General features: G+C 42.8%; 1 protein-coding gene across 3 annotated transcripts in view; it reads left to right on the top strand.

The window, feature by feature from the left end:
- Nucleotides 1–16662, top strand: part of MOB3B (MOB kinase activator 3B) — a 198540-nt gene that overhangs the window by 75561 nt on the left and 106317 nt on the right. For all 3 annotated transcript variants that reach the window (XM_042964048.1, XM_042964047.1, XM_042964046.1), the window contains exon 5: nt 1954–2576. In XM_042964048.1, coding sequence (XP_042819982.1) covers nt 2159–2576 — 418 coding nt within the window. In that variant the 5' untranslated portion in view covers nt 1954–2158. The remainder of the gene's footprint in view (nt 1–1953; nt 2577–16662) is intronic.

Raw genomic sequence — 16662 nt, 5'->3', positions numbered from 1 at the left:
TCAGCTCCATGTGAGGAGGAGAGAAAAAAAACAAAAAAACAAAAACGCCGCCCAAGTGTCATTTCAGTGAAAACCTAATTGGAAGAGGGTGAGATTGAGAGGGAGGAAGTGAGCAGACAGAGGCTGCAGAGAGTGGCCAGGGGAGGCATCATCTGAATGATCAGCAGTTCTGCGCAAAGAGCAGTGTGTGAGAGGGAATACCAGTGTCTCAGGTGTTTTTGTTTTTATGTTTTTGCCTGAATAACTTTAGGTTGATTGCATCACCAAGCCATGCTTGAGTGTGGAATAGCAAAACCCCATCTAAGTCGGGAAAGTGCAGTTCAGTGAGATCATGCTCCAAGTTCATTTTCACAGATTCCACTATGGGCTCTTCTGAATCTGGCCACAGCTGTTGGCCCATTTTGTTAGGGCTTGACCCCTGCGTGGATCATTTATCTCCTTTCTGTTTCTAAGCCACAGGACACCATCTTTACCTCCAGCCAGTCTACACTTGTGGTCTTTGGGGAATATGTGGATGGAGAGTCTGGGTATAGAGGTTTCATGAACAAGCAAGAGAGACAGGTTGAAGGGCATCACTTTTTAGAATAGGAGGCTATGTGGACAGAGCATTTGCTAGGAGTCAGGAAACTGGATTTTAATCCTACCTTTGCCTGTACTAGCTATGTTGTTAGGCAAGTAATTTTATCTCTTAGAGACCCAGGTATAATAACTACCACACATCTACTATAAACCACACCAAAATTTTGTAAGGGTCAAATGAGATAGGGAAGAGAGCACTGAAAACCAAAGCTGCATTTTCTAAAATGATAGCCACTAGCTGCATGTGACCATTTGAATTTCAATTCATTAAAATTCAATAAAATGAAAAGTTCAGTGCCTCAGTCACACTAGCCACATTTCAAGTGCTCCATAGGCACATACGGCTGGTGAGTACCATATTAGACAACAAAGATATGGAACATTTGCATTATCACAGAAAGTTTTATTGTACACCTCTGCCTCAGAACTCTAAGGTGTGATACCAAAGATGTAAAGGATGAAGTTAGAGGAGTGATAAATGCTGTCATAGTTGAGGATTCTTGGAAACAGACAAAACCTACTCAAGTTAGTTGAAGTAAAACAAGGGATTTATTCGGCAAATTCAGGGTAAACGTATGGATCTCAAGAGCTGGAATCATAGCTAGGCTTCAAAAACAACTAGAACCAATTCCTAGAAGCTTATCAGGAACTCAAGAAGCCACTCTCCTCACTGTTTCTCTTTTTCTCTTGTCTTCCTTTCCCTGTAGCCACTTGTGCTGTGCTCTCTGTTTCTCTTTGTGTCAATGACTTTTTCCTTTCCTCTCCTTTTTCTTCCTCCCCCCCCCCCATTCTCCTTCCTTCCTCAGCCTTCTCTCCTCCCTCCCCTCTCTGCAGACCAGCTTTCTTAGCTGCACTGCATGCGGTCCAAATAGGGCTCAACCAGGCCCAGTTTTCATTGTTTCTCAGGGACAATGCCTAACAAAGGCTGGGTTCTGATCCCAGATTCCCAGGAGAGACATTAGCCAGTTTGGAATGATAGCCACCCCTGATCCAATCAGCCATATTTAGGAGGATGGGGTAGTGATTCTATGCTTCCTCAATAAAGGCAGTGGGGAGTAGGACAGATGCTGTAAAAAGGAGCATAAAAGGCATGGGGATGGGGCATTGACTAACATGTTCATGTTGACACCTTGGAGAGTTCATTAACCAATGACCACACAGGGAGGAGTTGCCAGAGATTTGACCAAGGCCACGAAGAAAAAGAGTTATTTGCGTGGTTTGAATCATCATCACAGATCCTTGGGGGTTTGGTACCCTCAACATCCTTATACTTGGATGGAAGTAGGTACTGCCAGAGCAAGGTGGAAATCAGATCTAAGCGTTTGTCATTTCTTAAATGCAAACTGTGTACTAGTAAGACCCTTTTCTCTTCAGCCTTTAGGAAGAAACATGAGGTTCTCTTGGAAACTATTCAAGAGGAAGATGGAAGGGGCCGTTTAAAAGCGATTAAAAGCTGCAGACCGCAATACTGGGGCCAGAGGGCTGGCAGTGGAAAACCCTGCTGGGTTGTGACCTCTCACTGAAAAGTTCCAGGTGCCTTTTTGCTTCCTGCAAAAGAAAAGAAGAGAAGGAAAAGACCATGTCCATAGCCTTGAAGCAGGTGTTCAACAAGGACAAGACCTTCCGGCCCAAGAGGAAATTTGAACCTGGCACACAGAGGTTTGAGCTCCACAAACGGGCTCAGGCGTCGCTTAACTCAGGCGTGGACCTGAAGGCGGCCGTGCAGCTGCCCAGTGGGGAGGACCAGAACGACTGGGTGGCAGTGCACGTGGTGGACTTCTTCAATAGGATCAACCTCATCTATGGCACCATCTGTGAGTTCTGTACCGAGCAGACCTGCCCTGTGATGTCAGGGGGCCCCAAATATGAGTATCGCTGGCAGGATGACCTCAAGTACAAGAAGCCAACTGCCCTGCCAGCTCCCCAGTACATGAACCTCCTTATGGATTGGATCGAGGTCCAGATCAACAATGAGGACATATTTCCAACATGCGTGGGTAAGTCCATGAACAGCTTCTTGCTTGTTTTGGTGCATCCCACCCAAGCTCAGAAAGTTTGCAGGGGCTTCTTCTAGTGTCTGTCCTTGAATGCTGGGTGGCACCCTATCAGTGTTTCCCTAACATCCATCGTACTTGCAGTGTCTTTTTTCAGATCTAAGAACCTCCTTGAAATTAAAAAAAAAAATCATTTGTGGACTACTTACAATTATTTTGTGGACCTCAGTGGTGTAGGTACCACATGCTAGAGAGCATTGCCTTGCTGAGATGTTAGATTTGATCTTGCTGGTTTCTTTAGGACTACATTCCAGACTCACCCAGTTAGCCATGTAGAATTTTCACTTTTTGGATAATTAACTAAAGTTACATTAACTCTGGTGCATTTATTGGTATTCATCTCTCAGGTTAAGGAATCCCAGTGTGAGAATGCATGGATTTGTTTGGGGATCAAGCAAACAGGGGTTGGCCTTCTGGGGAAATAAAAATCCTGGCATCTGTTCTTACCACTCCTGATCATTTGTTATTAATTCCAGGTTGTATTAGTAACTCTGGACCCATGTGTAGCTGCTAGACCCACTAGAACTTGAAATGCAAATGCTTTCATTTGTGTGGTGCTCTGAGCTATAAAACTCTTCAAGGGGAAGGACCAAACCTTATCTCCCTTTTATATTTCTTTATGCTGCTGATAATTGGATTTGCCATGCACCGACAGGCTGAATTTAAAGTTCAGGGGGGTTTTAGGCATCAGATTCAATAGGAATGAGCCACCTCCTATGTGTCTCCAGTGTCTAGCACAGTGCCCTGGAACTTTGTAGGCCCTCAGGAAATATTTGTGGAATGATTGAAAAAATACTTGTGCTCTTAGACAGTAGTATTAAAAAAGCTCTGAGATGGTTGGGATATAAAAGAAGCATTTGGAGCACATTGTTGAGATCACCTCTAGATGGGATGTGTGTATCCCCCCTGTGGTATATGGAAGTTGAGGTGGGGCGTATGGAAGTAATTAAGCTAAACCGGGCTGGGAGGGGAGTGTATAAATTGATTAGGGCGGTATGTGCATCTTGAAATATTCAGCACACACACCAATTTGCTCAGAATCACTGTATTGCCTTGATTTGCCCAGCTCTCTCATGCGCTTGCCCGATGCTGTCCCTTGCTAGGGAAGGAGGTGGTGTGTGTGGTAATGCAAACTCCCTTGGCTCACCAGCACAGGAGGAAGAAGGCAGGGTTCAGAAACTCCCCTGGCCGTATCATAGGCACCTTGGAAGGGGTGGGAATTTCTTAGGTTCGTGGTTTTTGTACTTTCACTGGCTGGCAGAGGCTTCTTTTTTTTGCTAGGAGGAGTTTTCCCAACTGCCAATTCTCTGTGCAGAACATGTGATAGCAATAAAGATAAATAAATTTGGGCAATGATACCTCCTCTTTGTCTTTCCCCTTCTGTTTCTACTCCTTGATGCTTTGAACTCTGGGCACTTCTGCTGTCTCTGGCAGCTGTGATTACCACATAGAGTTGGTGACCAGAAATAACATCACAGAACCATGGTGTGTTACTTGAGAGTAAGGAAGCTTCTGGCAGTCTGCTTGGAAACTAGGACATAATAGATGGTTTTAGACTTTCCTTGGAGGAAATCAGCAGATGCCGCCATATCCCCTAGAGTAATAGACTTTGCTGTCTTTTTCCAGACATTTCGTTAGCCATTCAGTGGGCTTGCAGACCGTGCTCACCTCATCAGAGTCCTCTGTTGGCTCCAGAGTACATTGGCGTCCTGAGAGATCTTAGCAGGCGCACCATGGTTTTCTTTCTTTCTTTTCTTTTTGCCCATGGAAAATAAGTTTGGGAACTGCTGAATGAAACCAGTTTCTTTACTGCAGGACTTTTAATATGCTAATGTGCATTATAATTGTCCAAGAAAGGAATACTTTAGTGTGTAGTATTTCCTAATTTGAATGTGTATCTTTTTTTGCTTTTAATGAACACCATTAGCATCTTTTGAGAAATGTTTATCTATATAAGTTAGAGGGGTCAAACATTTGTTTGTATCAGAATTCTTTGGGCCTTCTGTTCAAAATACAAATTCTTTGCCCTTCCCCCTTAACAACTAAATTAGAATATCTTAGATGAGACCTAAGAATCTGCACTTTCAGTAAGCACCCACCTCTCCTCTCTTTAACTGCCCAGAATGCTTTGCATTCCCCCCGGAAACAGTCTATTTCTTACCTCTCTGGTTTTATCCATCTTGTTTGGATGGAATTCCCCATCTTCTCTAACTAGTGAATTCTCATGCCTCTGTGAAGCTTTTCACCTGTCAGAATGCACGCTCCTTAAAATTACGGAATATGTTTTGTTCACTTGAATATTCTAGCACAAAGTCCTGTCTTGGTGCCTTATAAATTGTTGAATGGGTGGATGGGTGGATAGATGGATGGAAGAATGGAGTAAAAATGATCTTTACAAAGACCCAACATGTCTGTAGTGCCAGGGACCAAAAGTTAAATAGATCTGAATCCCTTTATCAGCATCCTTGGAATATCCTGCACCTTGCCTTCACAGAGTTTAGTTATCTCTTATTTTTCCAAGATGAAATGTTAGGGGTCAGTAAAAACCACCACCATCCACCATCACCTCGAAGGTCTTCATCAGCATCCTGCTCACCTCTACTATTTGCCCTTGCATAATATTGTTGCTATGTTTTGAAAAAAAATTATCTCTAGGAGCCACTTTCTCTGTTAGAATTCATTTCCTCCTCTTCTTCCTCCCCCTGATTCCAGCCCACTTTTCTTCTTTTTGATCTTTGTACTGCGGTGAGTCATTATCATGGAAATGATCAAGATGTCTGTCAGGATAAAGTAAAAGAAGAATTCTCTGCAAACAGCAGACCCTGGGTGGATGAGACATGGGGAGTTCTGCTTAGCATTACAGCTTTGAATCCCAGGCATATTTCTGTGTTCTTGCCTGGGAATTGGGAGGGGTTCAAACTTCACCTCCTCCCCACTGTGATCCAAGGAAATAGGACCGGAAAATACTGACAGATGTGAAGGCTTCACCCTCAGTTAGGTATTAAAGGATATAAACAGCTGTTGATCTCTACCATTGAAACATGAGGGAAAGAAAAGCTTTCATCGGTTCCTGGATCCTAGTTTAACTAGGATACCCAGACTATTTCGAAGTTGAGCTTTCTCAGTTGGGAGAATACCAAACAGATGTGGCTTCTTTGTGAACCAGAGTTTCTTTCACTCCCCCTCGATCCCCTTTAGCTTCCTTTGTTAAAAAGTCAACAGATGTCCCTGTTAAAGCTTCTAAGACAGCAGTAACTTCAGAAGCACAGGCCACCTCCTCCTCTTCCATTGTATCTCCTCAACCACTCTTAGAGATAACAACAGAAAAATAGCCACAGCCTTCTTTTTTATTCTGTTGCCTGTCTTAACAATAATTTTTATGTTCTAGCCCCCAGCTTCTCTGTTCTTGTTATATAATAGGATGTAATATCTTAGTTCTGACACTAAGAAAAAAAGTGAGTGGAAAAGTTAGAGCTCCTCCAACTCATGTTTTTAAAAAGCCTCTGAACAGGAGGAATAAGAACATTTAAAAATTAATTACATGATCTCACCTACCTTTATGGTTTATATTAGATGGGTGTCAGGGAAGGAAAGGGAGAGAGGCGAAGGAGGGGACTCACATCTACTGAGCCTGCCAAGTGCCACTGTTAATCTTTAATTCTTGCAATAACTCGGTTAATTAAATATTCCATTTTACCAGTGAGGATGCTGACATTTAAACAACGTAAGGGGCTTTCCTAAGGCTGTACAGCTAATATGTCATTTAGAAGTGAGAATTTGGGGGGTGCCTGGGTGGATCTCAGTTCAAGGTTTGTTCTCACGGTCATGAGTTCAAGCCCCGCATTGGGCTCTGTGCTGGGCATGGAGCCTACTTAAAAAAAAGAAGAAGGAGAAGGGGAAAGGGAAGCAGAAGGAAGTCAGAGTTTGGGCTCAAGAGTAGACAAAAATCTATGTCCTTGTTTCCTACTACCATTCATAGTATGTATTATTATTTTGCAAGTTTTCCTTCACATGGCTAAAGATTTCTCAGTCAGTGGTTTTAGGAAGTTGTTTAGGATGGAGAAAATTTTAGAAACCCCAATTTTGTATTAACTTTTAAGGAAGTGATTTTTAGTTTTTGTTTTATTTTGTTTTTGTTTGTTCCTATTTAAAAAATCACCTCTGAAACGCCTTAAGTTTGTGCCCAAGCACTTTAACTGTTTCCATGTTCCATTCCAAGATTGGCGAAGGGATGACTTTGCCAATGCATTTTGTGGGCCCACAATGACCTGTTACTGCCATTCATTCATTCATTCATTCATTCATTCAATAAATGTTTGTCCGGCACCTGCTTGGAAGCAAGCCCTATTTTAGGCACTAAGAGAGGAAAGCAGAATTCATGTCCTTGAGCCTTTCCATAATGTCCAGAAGATCTAGTTCCTGTACGGTTTTCCGAAATGAGTAGTTTGCTCAGTGGTCAAGTGCACTGTGGGAATAGTCACATCCCTTTGGCAATCTTTCTCATGAGGCTACAGCTGAGTTTCATCCTCTCTCAAAATATTGTGGCAGGAAACATGAGACTATAAAAATGTCCATAGGGAGAACTTTTCAGACACGAGGTGTCAGGGAACTGAGTTTATAATTAGCCTTTAAATTTTAACTTATTTTTTATTGCATGGCTCCCGCATTTTTTTTTTGTTTTGATATAAATCTGTATAACACTGGAAAGACAGAATGTACATCAACAAAATATATTTACGATGTGGTAGGACTAGCACTGGACTTGTAGACAGAGACTTAAATTTATTCAACTGCTCTGCCATTACAAGGTGTTATGTGACATTGGTAGACACATAACTTCTGAGCTTACATTTCTGTTTGTAAACTGACAATTGTAATTCGATCTCACGGGACTGTTGTAAGGATTAAATGAGGCAGTGTGAGTAAAAACACAGAGCCCAGAGCCCTAATCACCCATAAGAGGTGCTGGAAAAAACAAATGTGTTCATTGCTTTTCTCTCTCTGCATACATTTCTGCATAACTAACAACAAAACATCCTGGAGACCACTAGGCGGTTTCTGAACAGTATCCCTAGAAAAATAAAATAAATGCATTGTAAAAGACTCAACAAGATTTTTAAAAGTTAGCAGTCTTCATTGCTGAATCACTCTGTGATGGGGTTGTAAATACTACAGGTTGTCATCTCTCAAAGACTTTGGGAAATTTCATTGGTTTTTAAGGAGCTAGGTCAAATCCTGGTTTGGGGGATGAACACGTAACTATTTAGGGAGAAAGACATTTGGTTGTGTCTTCTTGCTTGGTTTTCAGAAGACTGAGTACTAAACCTGCCCATGTGCAGTGTGAAACCAGCCAACCTCAGCAGAGGCTGGGCACAGGTTAGCTGGAGAAGAGGGGAGATAGCCTACTAGTCACATCTAGGATCAGTTACTCATTAAAATCAGTGTTGGGCAAGGTTACCTGGATTTGATCTCTCAAGAGGATGGGGAAGGGGTTCTCAGGCAGCTTAGTGCCAAGAATGGAGCCCCCATTCACAAGGTAGCCTTGTGAACTAGCAAGTTTTCCCAAGGCTCTGGAAACATGATTTGCCTTTGGGATCTGAGAAACTGTTTGGCTTTCTAAGAATTTGCAACATCTTGGGTCTGTGATATTCATATCCCAGAATCAACACCACCCTTGATTTCCCCCTGCCTGTTGTATCACATGTTAAATCCTCTCTGGAAAAAGTCCTAAGACAAACCCAATAGTCACAGCAAGGGATGTGAAAATAGACAGGGCCCTGCATCTGATACAAATTGTACAAGGTCCTTACTGATGGGAACTCCAAGGTTCTGCTCTTTTTTCAGAACTTGCCTCCTCTAGATTCTGATGCTACCCAAGTTTGTTCAGTTGTATATTCATGGAAGATATGCAGACACAGCTGAATCCATTCTTTCCTACCCCCACTGGCTACTGGAGAATTGATGGTCCATTGTGGATGGTCACAATTCCCTGCCTTGTTAACGCAATACTACAGTGGCTTGGTGGCTCAGTTAATGAGGACAGTGTTGAATAACCACCCCCACTTAACAAACCCCAAGAGATAGCTCTGAAAAATAGTGAGTGCTAAGAAGCAGAAAGGAAGAGAAGCAGATACAGGTAGCTCAGAGGGCCTGAAGACGGCCCTGTAAGGTAAGGCTAATCACCTGCTGTCCCAACCTGCACTGAATTCTCCATTACCTGTGCTATGTAATTTTAATGGGCCATATCTCAGGTGACAGGTTGTTACATCTCAGCATCAGCTGGGAAGGGAAAAGGGATATGTGATATTCAGTGGAAAACAGAGATGAAAAACAAAAGTTGTACTGGGGTAGGGGTGGGGCATCTGCAGCTTTAACTAGGTTGGTGATTGTAGACATGGTGTCCTTCCTTAGCCAACAAAGGCTGCACTGTGGAGGTCAGTGCTGCACGGGCCCGCTCAGAGCCATGCTGTAAGGGATGTGGAAATATATCTGGAAGTGCAGTGGGATGGACCACAGTGACCTAACCAGAACTCTTGCCCAGAACAGAGTATGGAGTTGGAGGGAACAGTTGTACAAACCACTTGAAGTGAGGAGGACACCCACGTACTGGTTCTGGAATTCCCAACTGATTTCTAAAGAGAGCACAGGTTTACCTGAGTAGGGGCATCTGCACAGCCCTGACACCAGAGGCCTCCAGCTCTACCCTCCTGACCAGTGCTCTGAACTCCCTTTACGTAGGGTATAGATTCTTAAATAATGCCATTTTGAAGGGAGATAAAATGATGTGCCTGCCTCAGATCCCCATGTGTGGAGAATGATTCACTGGCTTTTCCTTTAAAATAACTTACAGGTCTAGGGGCGTGTGTTGTCTTCTGGAGACAGGACCTTTTTGTCATTTTATCTTTAAAAACTCATGCTAAATGCATAGCCTTAAGTGATAATTCTATCCATGTTTTCCTTCACATAATCATTTTTTTCCATTAAGTTTTCTTCTAGTAGAATGGATGCTCTGGGAAAATGAGCCAGTTTGAAGCAGGGAGTAGGGGGGCAGTAAAAAGCAACAAAAGCATTAGTGTCTGTCAGACGTGACTTTGAATCCCAGTTATCAACTTTTACTAGCAGAATTTCAGTCTCTCTAAGCTTATTTTTTCATCTATAAAATGCATCTAACAGAACCTACTTCTTGGGATTATTGAAGGTATTAAATAACATGCTACCTTTCAAACACTCCGCTCAGCGTCAGATATGCTTTAAATGTTAGTTCCCTCAGTATCACACAGTATCAATGTGATGAAATAGACTCATCAGGTAAATTGAGGTAAAAAAGAGCCTTGGATAAAAATCAAGCATTATAGGGGTGCCTGGATAGCTCAGTCGGTTAAGCGTCCGACTTCGGCTCAGGTCATGATATCGCGGTTCATGGGTTCAAGCCCCGTGTCGGGCTCTGTGCTGACAGCTCAGAGCCTGGAGCCCGTTTCACATTCTGTGTCTTCCTCTCTCTCTACCCTTCCCCTGCTTGCGCTCTGTCTCTCAAAAATGAATAAACATTAAAAAAAATTTTAAAACCAATCAGGCATTATATCAAGCATTTGACTGTGGAGTCGATCATCCATGTTGCCTTCCTCTTTTGCTACATCTGATGGAACCAGTGGAAAAAAGGGCAAACTTTTATGGGATGAGATTAAGTTTGCTTGGCCTTGACAGCCAGAAGCAGGAACAGGTCCACAATGGAACTTCAGAAGATCCTTCACATGCATGGCATATGTGGCCTGCACCTAGCTGATTCCACCTTCTTGTTTCCACTACAGGATACAGCATTCCACATAACACTCTGCACTAAGTAGACACCTGGAGAACTAATTACTACTACACAGGTATAGATTGATTGGCCACTGCCATACAGTTCATATTGCAGAGCAGATGTATCCCTGAAAAATGTGAAGGAGTTGAATTTTTTGTTACTTGGCTAATATTTTCATTTCTCAGAGAAAGTTCAATATTTAAAGAAAGCTTGTCAAAGAATCCCTTCATGGGGCGCCTGGGTGGTTCAGTCGGTTAAGTGTCTGACTTCAGCTCAGGTCACGATCTCACGGTCCGTGAGTTCAAGCCCCGTGTCGGGCTCTGGGCTGATGGCTCAGAGCCTGGAGCCTGCTTCCGATTCTGTGTCTCCCTCCCTCTCTGCCCCTCCCCCGTTCATGCTCTGTCTCTCTCTGTCTCAAAAATAAATAAAACGTTTAAAGAAAAAAGAATCCCTTTATTAGGTGAATACCTCTTTAGCGATGTGTCTGATTGATTCTCAGTGCATGCCTCTAGAAGTTAAAGTGTTTGTCTTTGTGGAGACTCAAACTGAATTGTTAGTTTTCTCACAGGAAAAGGAAGCATCGTTCTTGAAAAGAAGCAATAGGCTTTCGGTGTTTCTACATCATTCAGCCCAGGTTCTCAAGAACGGAGAGCATGGATGATTTGAGGGGGAAACTAGCCAACTGTAGAGTGTTTGTTTTGTTGCCCACTCCCTGAGTCATATCATCCAGGAAACTGCCAGAAAAGAGAGGCTGAAGAGTGGGAGCCCTAATGCTTGCAGCCCAGTGAAGCCTCAGCATCTGGGGACCAGCAAGCATTACTTGTGGATGACTTCCTTCAGCATCACCTTGGTTGCTGGGCCCATCTGAGGAGTCCTATGAGGAATCTTTCAAGGAGCAGAGGGAAGGCAGTTGTTGAATACTGGGGATTTGCCTGGTATGGCCTCTCATCAAATATAAACCATTCATATTTTGCCATCCCAGAGTAGGGAAGAAAAAGCGGGTAGCTGAGGGAGTCTGTCTTCCCAGGTCTTGGAAGACGAAATGGGAGCAAATATGTCAATGACATACCGAGAGACTGTCTTTGGACAGGAACTGTCAAAATACATGGGATGTGTTTTGATGGCTTTATTTTTATTTTCCAAAAATAGTGTAGAATTAATGGCTGATTGTCAGTCCAGGTTCAAATCTGTTCCTGTCTTTGTGGACTGTGTGACTTGGCAAGCCCTGAATCTCTCTGAGCTGTTTCCTCATCTGGAAAATGGGGGCGGGTAATGATAATATCCACTTTGTAAGGTTATGAGAATTAAGTGTCATAACGCACATGAAGCTCTTAGTGAGTTCCCGGTAGAGAGTTAAGTGCTGAATAAATTTGAGCTTTATTTCCTTTTCATAGTAATATAAAAAGGGAAGGCTTGTGATTTATTGGAGCTTCTAATGCCTGATTACAGAGGAGAATTTCTCCTGCTGCATTCTCTCCACATTTCTATCTGAAGTAAAATTGAGAGAAGTTATCAATGACAATTACAATAGTTACCTTGAAAAAAAATAATTTTTATGGATCTCAGTTAATAATCAAAACTTGAACAACAGCTGAAAGTAATAGATTCCATTTTAAACGTGGGGCAGGAATTCCAAAATTTAAAATACAGCCATAGTAATATTAACGAACATGTATTACCTATTCTGGGCCAAGCACTGTGGTAAATTCTTTCCATATATTTTTTTCTAGACCTCACAGAGGCTCTGGTTGACTATTATTATTATCCCTATTTTGAAATGAGGCACCTGAGATGACTCTCTCTCTCCCCAAAGTATGGAGAGAGCTGGAAAGTCAAACAGGGATGGTGAAGCAAGCAAGTAATAACAAAAGGTGCCAGCCACTGTGCCCCTCAGGTTGGACACAAGGACGCGGGGAGCCAGGGCTGCTCAGCAGGAATTGGGAGCACAGAGCAAAGACCTGGTCCATAAACAGTGGAGCCAAGAAGATGAGTAGGTAAGTCCAGGGGCGCCTGGGTGGCTCACTTGGTTAAGCATCTGGCTCTTGATTTTGGCTCAGGTCATGAGCTCAAGGTTCATGGGATCCAGCCCCAGGTCATCGGGCTCTGCGCTGACAGTTCGGAGCCTGCTTGGGATTCTTTCTCCTTCTCTCTCTGCCCCTCCCCCACTTTCTCTCTCTCCCTCCCTCTCTCTGTCTCTCTCTCTCCCCCAAAATAAATAAAAATTTAAAAAATTTAATAAAAAATAAAATAAAAGAAGATGAGCCCAAAGGAGAGAGGGCAAGGAAAAGCCCCTGGGCTTCTGCTCTCCTCCACTCTCCCACCAGTACTTCCCCTTGTCTTTGCGAAAGAACCTGGGAAATATGGTGCAAAGCGTAGGGAATGGATCTGAGAACAAATAGGCAAGTGATTGACTCATGGAGAAAACAGATAAATAACAAATAAATGGATGATATGATTTTAGGTAGTGGTAAGTTCTATGGAGACAGCTAAAGTTGGGACACGGTATTGGGATGCTGCAAGATTTAAATGAGATAGATGTAGAACAGTGCTTCTCAATTTTTTTTTTTTTTGGTCTCTTAAAAATTATTGCAAATTCCAAAGGCCTTTTGTTTACATGGGTTATGTCTATCAATAGTTACCATTTTAGAAATTATAAGCAGGAAGGCTTACAAATACGTATTCATTGAAAAAAGATAATAAACTCATCACGTACTAACATATAAAACATCTTTCATGAAAAATAACATTTCCCAAAACAAAAAGAATTTGAGTAAGAAGAGTGGCATTGTGGTTTTTGGGTTTTGGTTTTGTTTTGGTTTTTTGTTTTCTTGGTAAATCACTTTAATGTCTGTTGAGAAGACAGCTGGCCTCCCTTATCTGGTTCTGCATTTTGATCTATTGTGAGATGTTGTTTTAAATTCAAGTCCAGGGTCACAGATAAATAGCTGGAAATGCAGTGGCTTTGTGTACCCCGGCAGGACCCCCCATGAAAGAACCTCCAGGGTCCTTACAGTACTTTGAAAACCACTGATACAGGTAAAGCAATGGGGAAGCCAGTCCTTTGCACCTACTAGGCACTTGAAATTGTGGTTGAATGAGTGCAAGTTAAAATTGCATTGAGGGTTTGCTGTCCCTTGTGATAATGGTGATTGATACTGGTGACATCGTGATAGTATAAACCAGTTAGATAACACTGTTCCTAGGGCCCCATTGGTCAGTAGGTCATAAGCTTTGTGGTATTTACAGAAATACTGATGGCATTTCACTTCCATGGGCTCAGTTGCGTAGTCTCCTTCTCACAGACTTTTGTAGGACCACCAAAAGAAAGATGCTAATTACTCTCTGGAAAAAAAAATGAACCCTGTTTTCTTTAGTATTGTGTTCACACCAACCTAATGAGCTACTCCAGACTAGACACTTAATTGGTAGTTCTTGATGCGCACATAGGAAGTATTTTAAAATTTGAATGGAATTGCTGTGACATAATTATTGTGCCATACACTTGAATAGCTGGTGGTAGACTACCACCAGTTATTCACCTTGCAAATTTTATGCAACAAGTTTTCAAGTCCAGGGTAGTGTTCTGTCTGAATCTGAGAGGTCATGAATTTCTTCTCCCATCAACTGGCACTCATTCTTACATTCTTACAGAATGCCAACATTAGCCAACACCTAAGTAGTATTTGTAAGCTATTATGGAAAAGAAATTGATTGATTTAGAAAATATTTGCTCTTTTGGATTAGCTGTGACCTGCTCTTTCCATCAGCATAGATAATTGAATTCAGCATTAACTGAGCCCCATGACAAAGGAGACAACCATTAGTCAGGTTTAGGTAGACATGACCCCATTGCTTCAACCTGCAAATGGGCAGATAAGTGTTACCGTCTGCGGACAGACTAATTTTTAAATGAACTTTATAAAATATCTTATGCAGAATGAAATGTGTTTCATTGCTTTGTCAGAGGCAAATCTCACATCTGCCTTTCTGCAGATTGTGTCATATCTAGCTTTGATGTTATGCAGTTGCCATAATGATGTGTACCATTTACTGACCATCTACTATGTAAGTTAATTGCTTTACAAAGTTCACTTGGGTTTAATAACCTTTTTTAGAAAGATGTTTTTTACCTTTTTTCCAAATAAGGAGGCAGTCTCAGAGAAGCACAGGTCACACAGCCTGTAAAGACCTGTAGTAATTTTCTTGACTCCACTGTGTTTTTTCACTATGCCAGGGACCTCTGTGACATGCACGTATGAGGCATGTGCATGCACGCCTTTGCATAAACCCACAGACACAAATATATTCAAAGACTGAGTGAGAGAGGAAAAAAATGAAAGGATAATTTGAAGATGCAAAAAGTTTGGCTTCTCTGTAACACCAAAGCATGAGGCCTTTGCAGAAGAAATCTCGCATGGATGAAGTAAGGTATTTCAAGTCATGGCTTTAATACTTTCTCACTGTGCCTTGACCACTGGGATGTTGACACACAGTATGCTGCAGCTTGGAAGATTGATGCCAGTCAGGCAAACTTCCCATTAATTAATAAGGTGAAACAGATGTTTCAGTGATTTGCATGTGTGTGGTGAGGGTTGATTGTGTGTGTGTGTGTGTGTGTGTGTGTGTGTGTGTGTGTGTAAGATTAAATCTCACTGGTTATAAAGAAGAGGAAAAAATAAAAGGATGTGAGGGCATGCCACCTTGCTACATTTAGTGCCCTGTAGTTTCACACTGCATCCCTGAGCAGACCAATATAATACAGTCTTCAGTTTTCAGTCTCATGAGCACTGTGCCTGTGGCTCCCTCTGCCTCCTCTTTTTTGCTCCTTTGTTGTTAACCCTGTTTTCTCTGCTGTAATGCTAGAGGACCTGGGTCATAAGGTAACTATGAGGTCTTAGGAGGCTACATAGCTTGGCATGTAGAAAATGCTTGATAAATATCAACTAACGTGGTTCCTGATAATATTGTCTCTACCGTATATCTTCAAAGTAGTTGCTGTGTCTTTCTCCCACAGAAGAAGCTGCACATGCCAATTAATAAATAGTTGAGGCTCCCAGAACTAAAGACCCTGGAGACCTTAAGACCCTCGACAGGCAGGGTCAGAAGCAGGTTTCTGAATTTTTTGCAGAGGTGGACTTTTCAGCCATGGTTTCTCAGTCACCCCCTCAGACAGTTGACCCTTCAGGGCCCATGAAATTGTTTTTAGACCTAAAACATGTTGACTGTTAAAATAGCCATGGAATCTGACTGCCTTTATCAGTCTATGATGACTCACGGGGCTGATTGGACCTGATGTTATTTCAGGTGTCACAGGTATATGTTTCACCTCCTGCAGCTCCCTGGCCTCCCCGCGGTGCTATCCAGCAGCTGGCCTTTGAGCGAGGTCCACGGGGGCACTCTGTCAGCTCATGAGAAATACGACCAAAAGCAGGGCTCAAGTTTTTCAGATATAATAGGGTAGCCCTTTCCAAGACCGTTTGAAAAGGGGATGTTATCAAAGTGAACCTTTTAAACTATCCAAAGTTGATCTATACGGACAGGTTTCTTGAAAAAGCTAGATTTCAGAACTAGGTTCGGGGTTATTAATTCAACAGCTATTTATTAAACACCTTCATATTCCAAGTACTGTATTCATCAGTGGGATACATGCCTACCTCTCAGGGTCTCCTCCACACCCCTAAGAGCCAACAGTTGGAGCATTTCACCCACCAGAGGCTCTGTCTTCCCAGGTTTTAGTGACTGTCTGGACTCTCCTAATGTTGTTTATCAGGCTGACCCCACACTCCCAAATTCCAAGACCAGGAAGCGAATTCTTTCCCGGAGTTCTACCTTGTACCCCAGTCACAGACTGGCATCTCACCTGTCTGCCCAGTTGTGCCCATATTGGAGTCACTTTGGGTGTCCAGGCTGATCACAGGATCCACACTGCTTGATGCCATCCCCTCCCATGCTGACCGCTGGCCAGCCCCTGTTTCCTGTGCCACAGCACTCTGCCATCTGCTGCCGCTCCATGGGCTGCCTCCCGCTAAATTTGCCCCAAAGCACCTGCCTCATCCTCACAGATCTCTCGGGGGTCCTAAACCTCATGCTGCTGAAGAGGGCATCCTACCATCAACTTAGCAGAAGCTCTGAAGCCAGACACAGCTTCAGGCTGGGCACTGTGCTTTGAGCAGGGAGCAACTGAGGCTCGCAGGCTGGGCAGGAATGGGCCTCTGAATCAAGCTTCCT

The sequence above is a fragment of the Panthera tigris genome, chromosome D4 (genome assembly GCF_018350195.1).
Source record: "Panthera tigris isolate Pti1 chromosome D4, P.tigris_Pti1_mat1.1, whole genome shotgun sequence".
NCBI classification, from domain to species: domain Eukaryota; kingdom Metazoa; phylum Chordata; class Mammalia; order Carnivora; family Felidae; genus Panthera; species Panthera tigris.
This window is presented reverse-complemented; position numbering and strand designations above follow the sequence as displayed.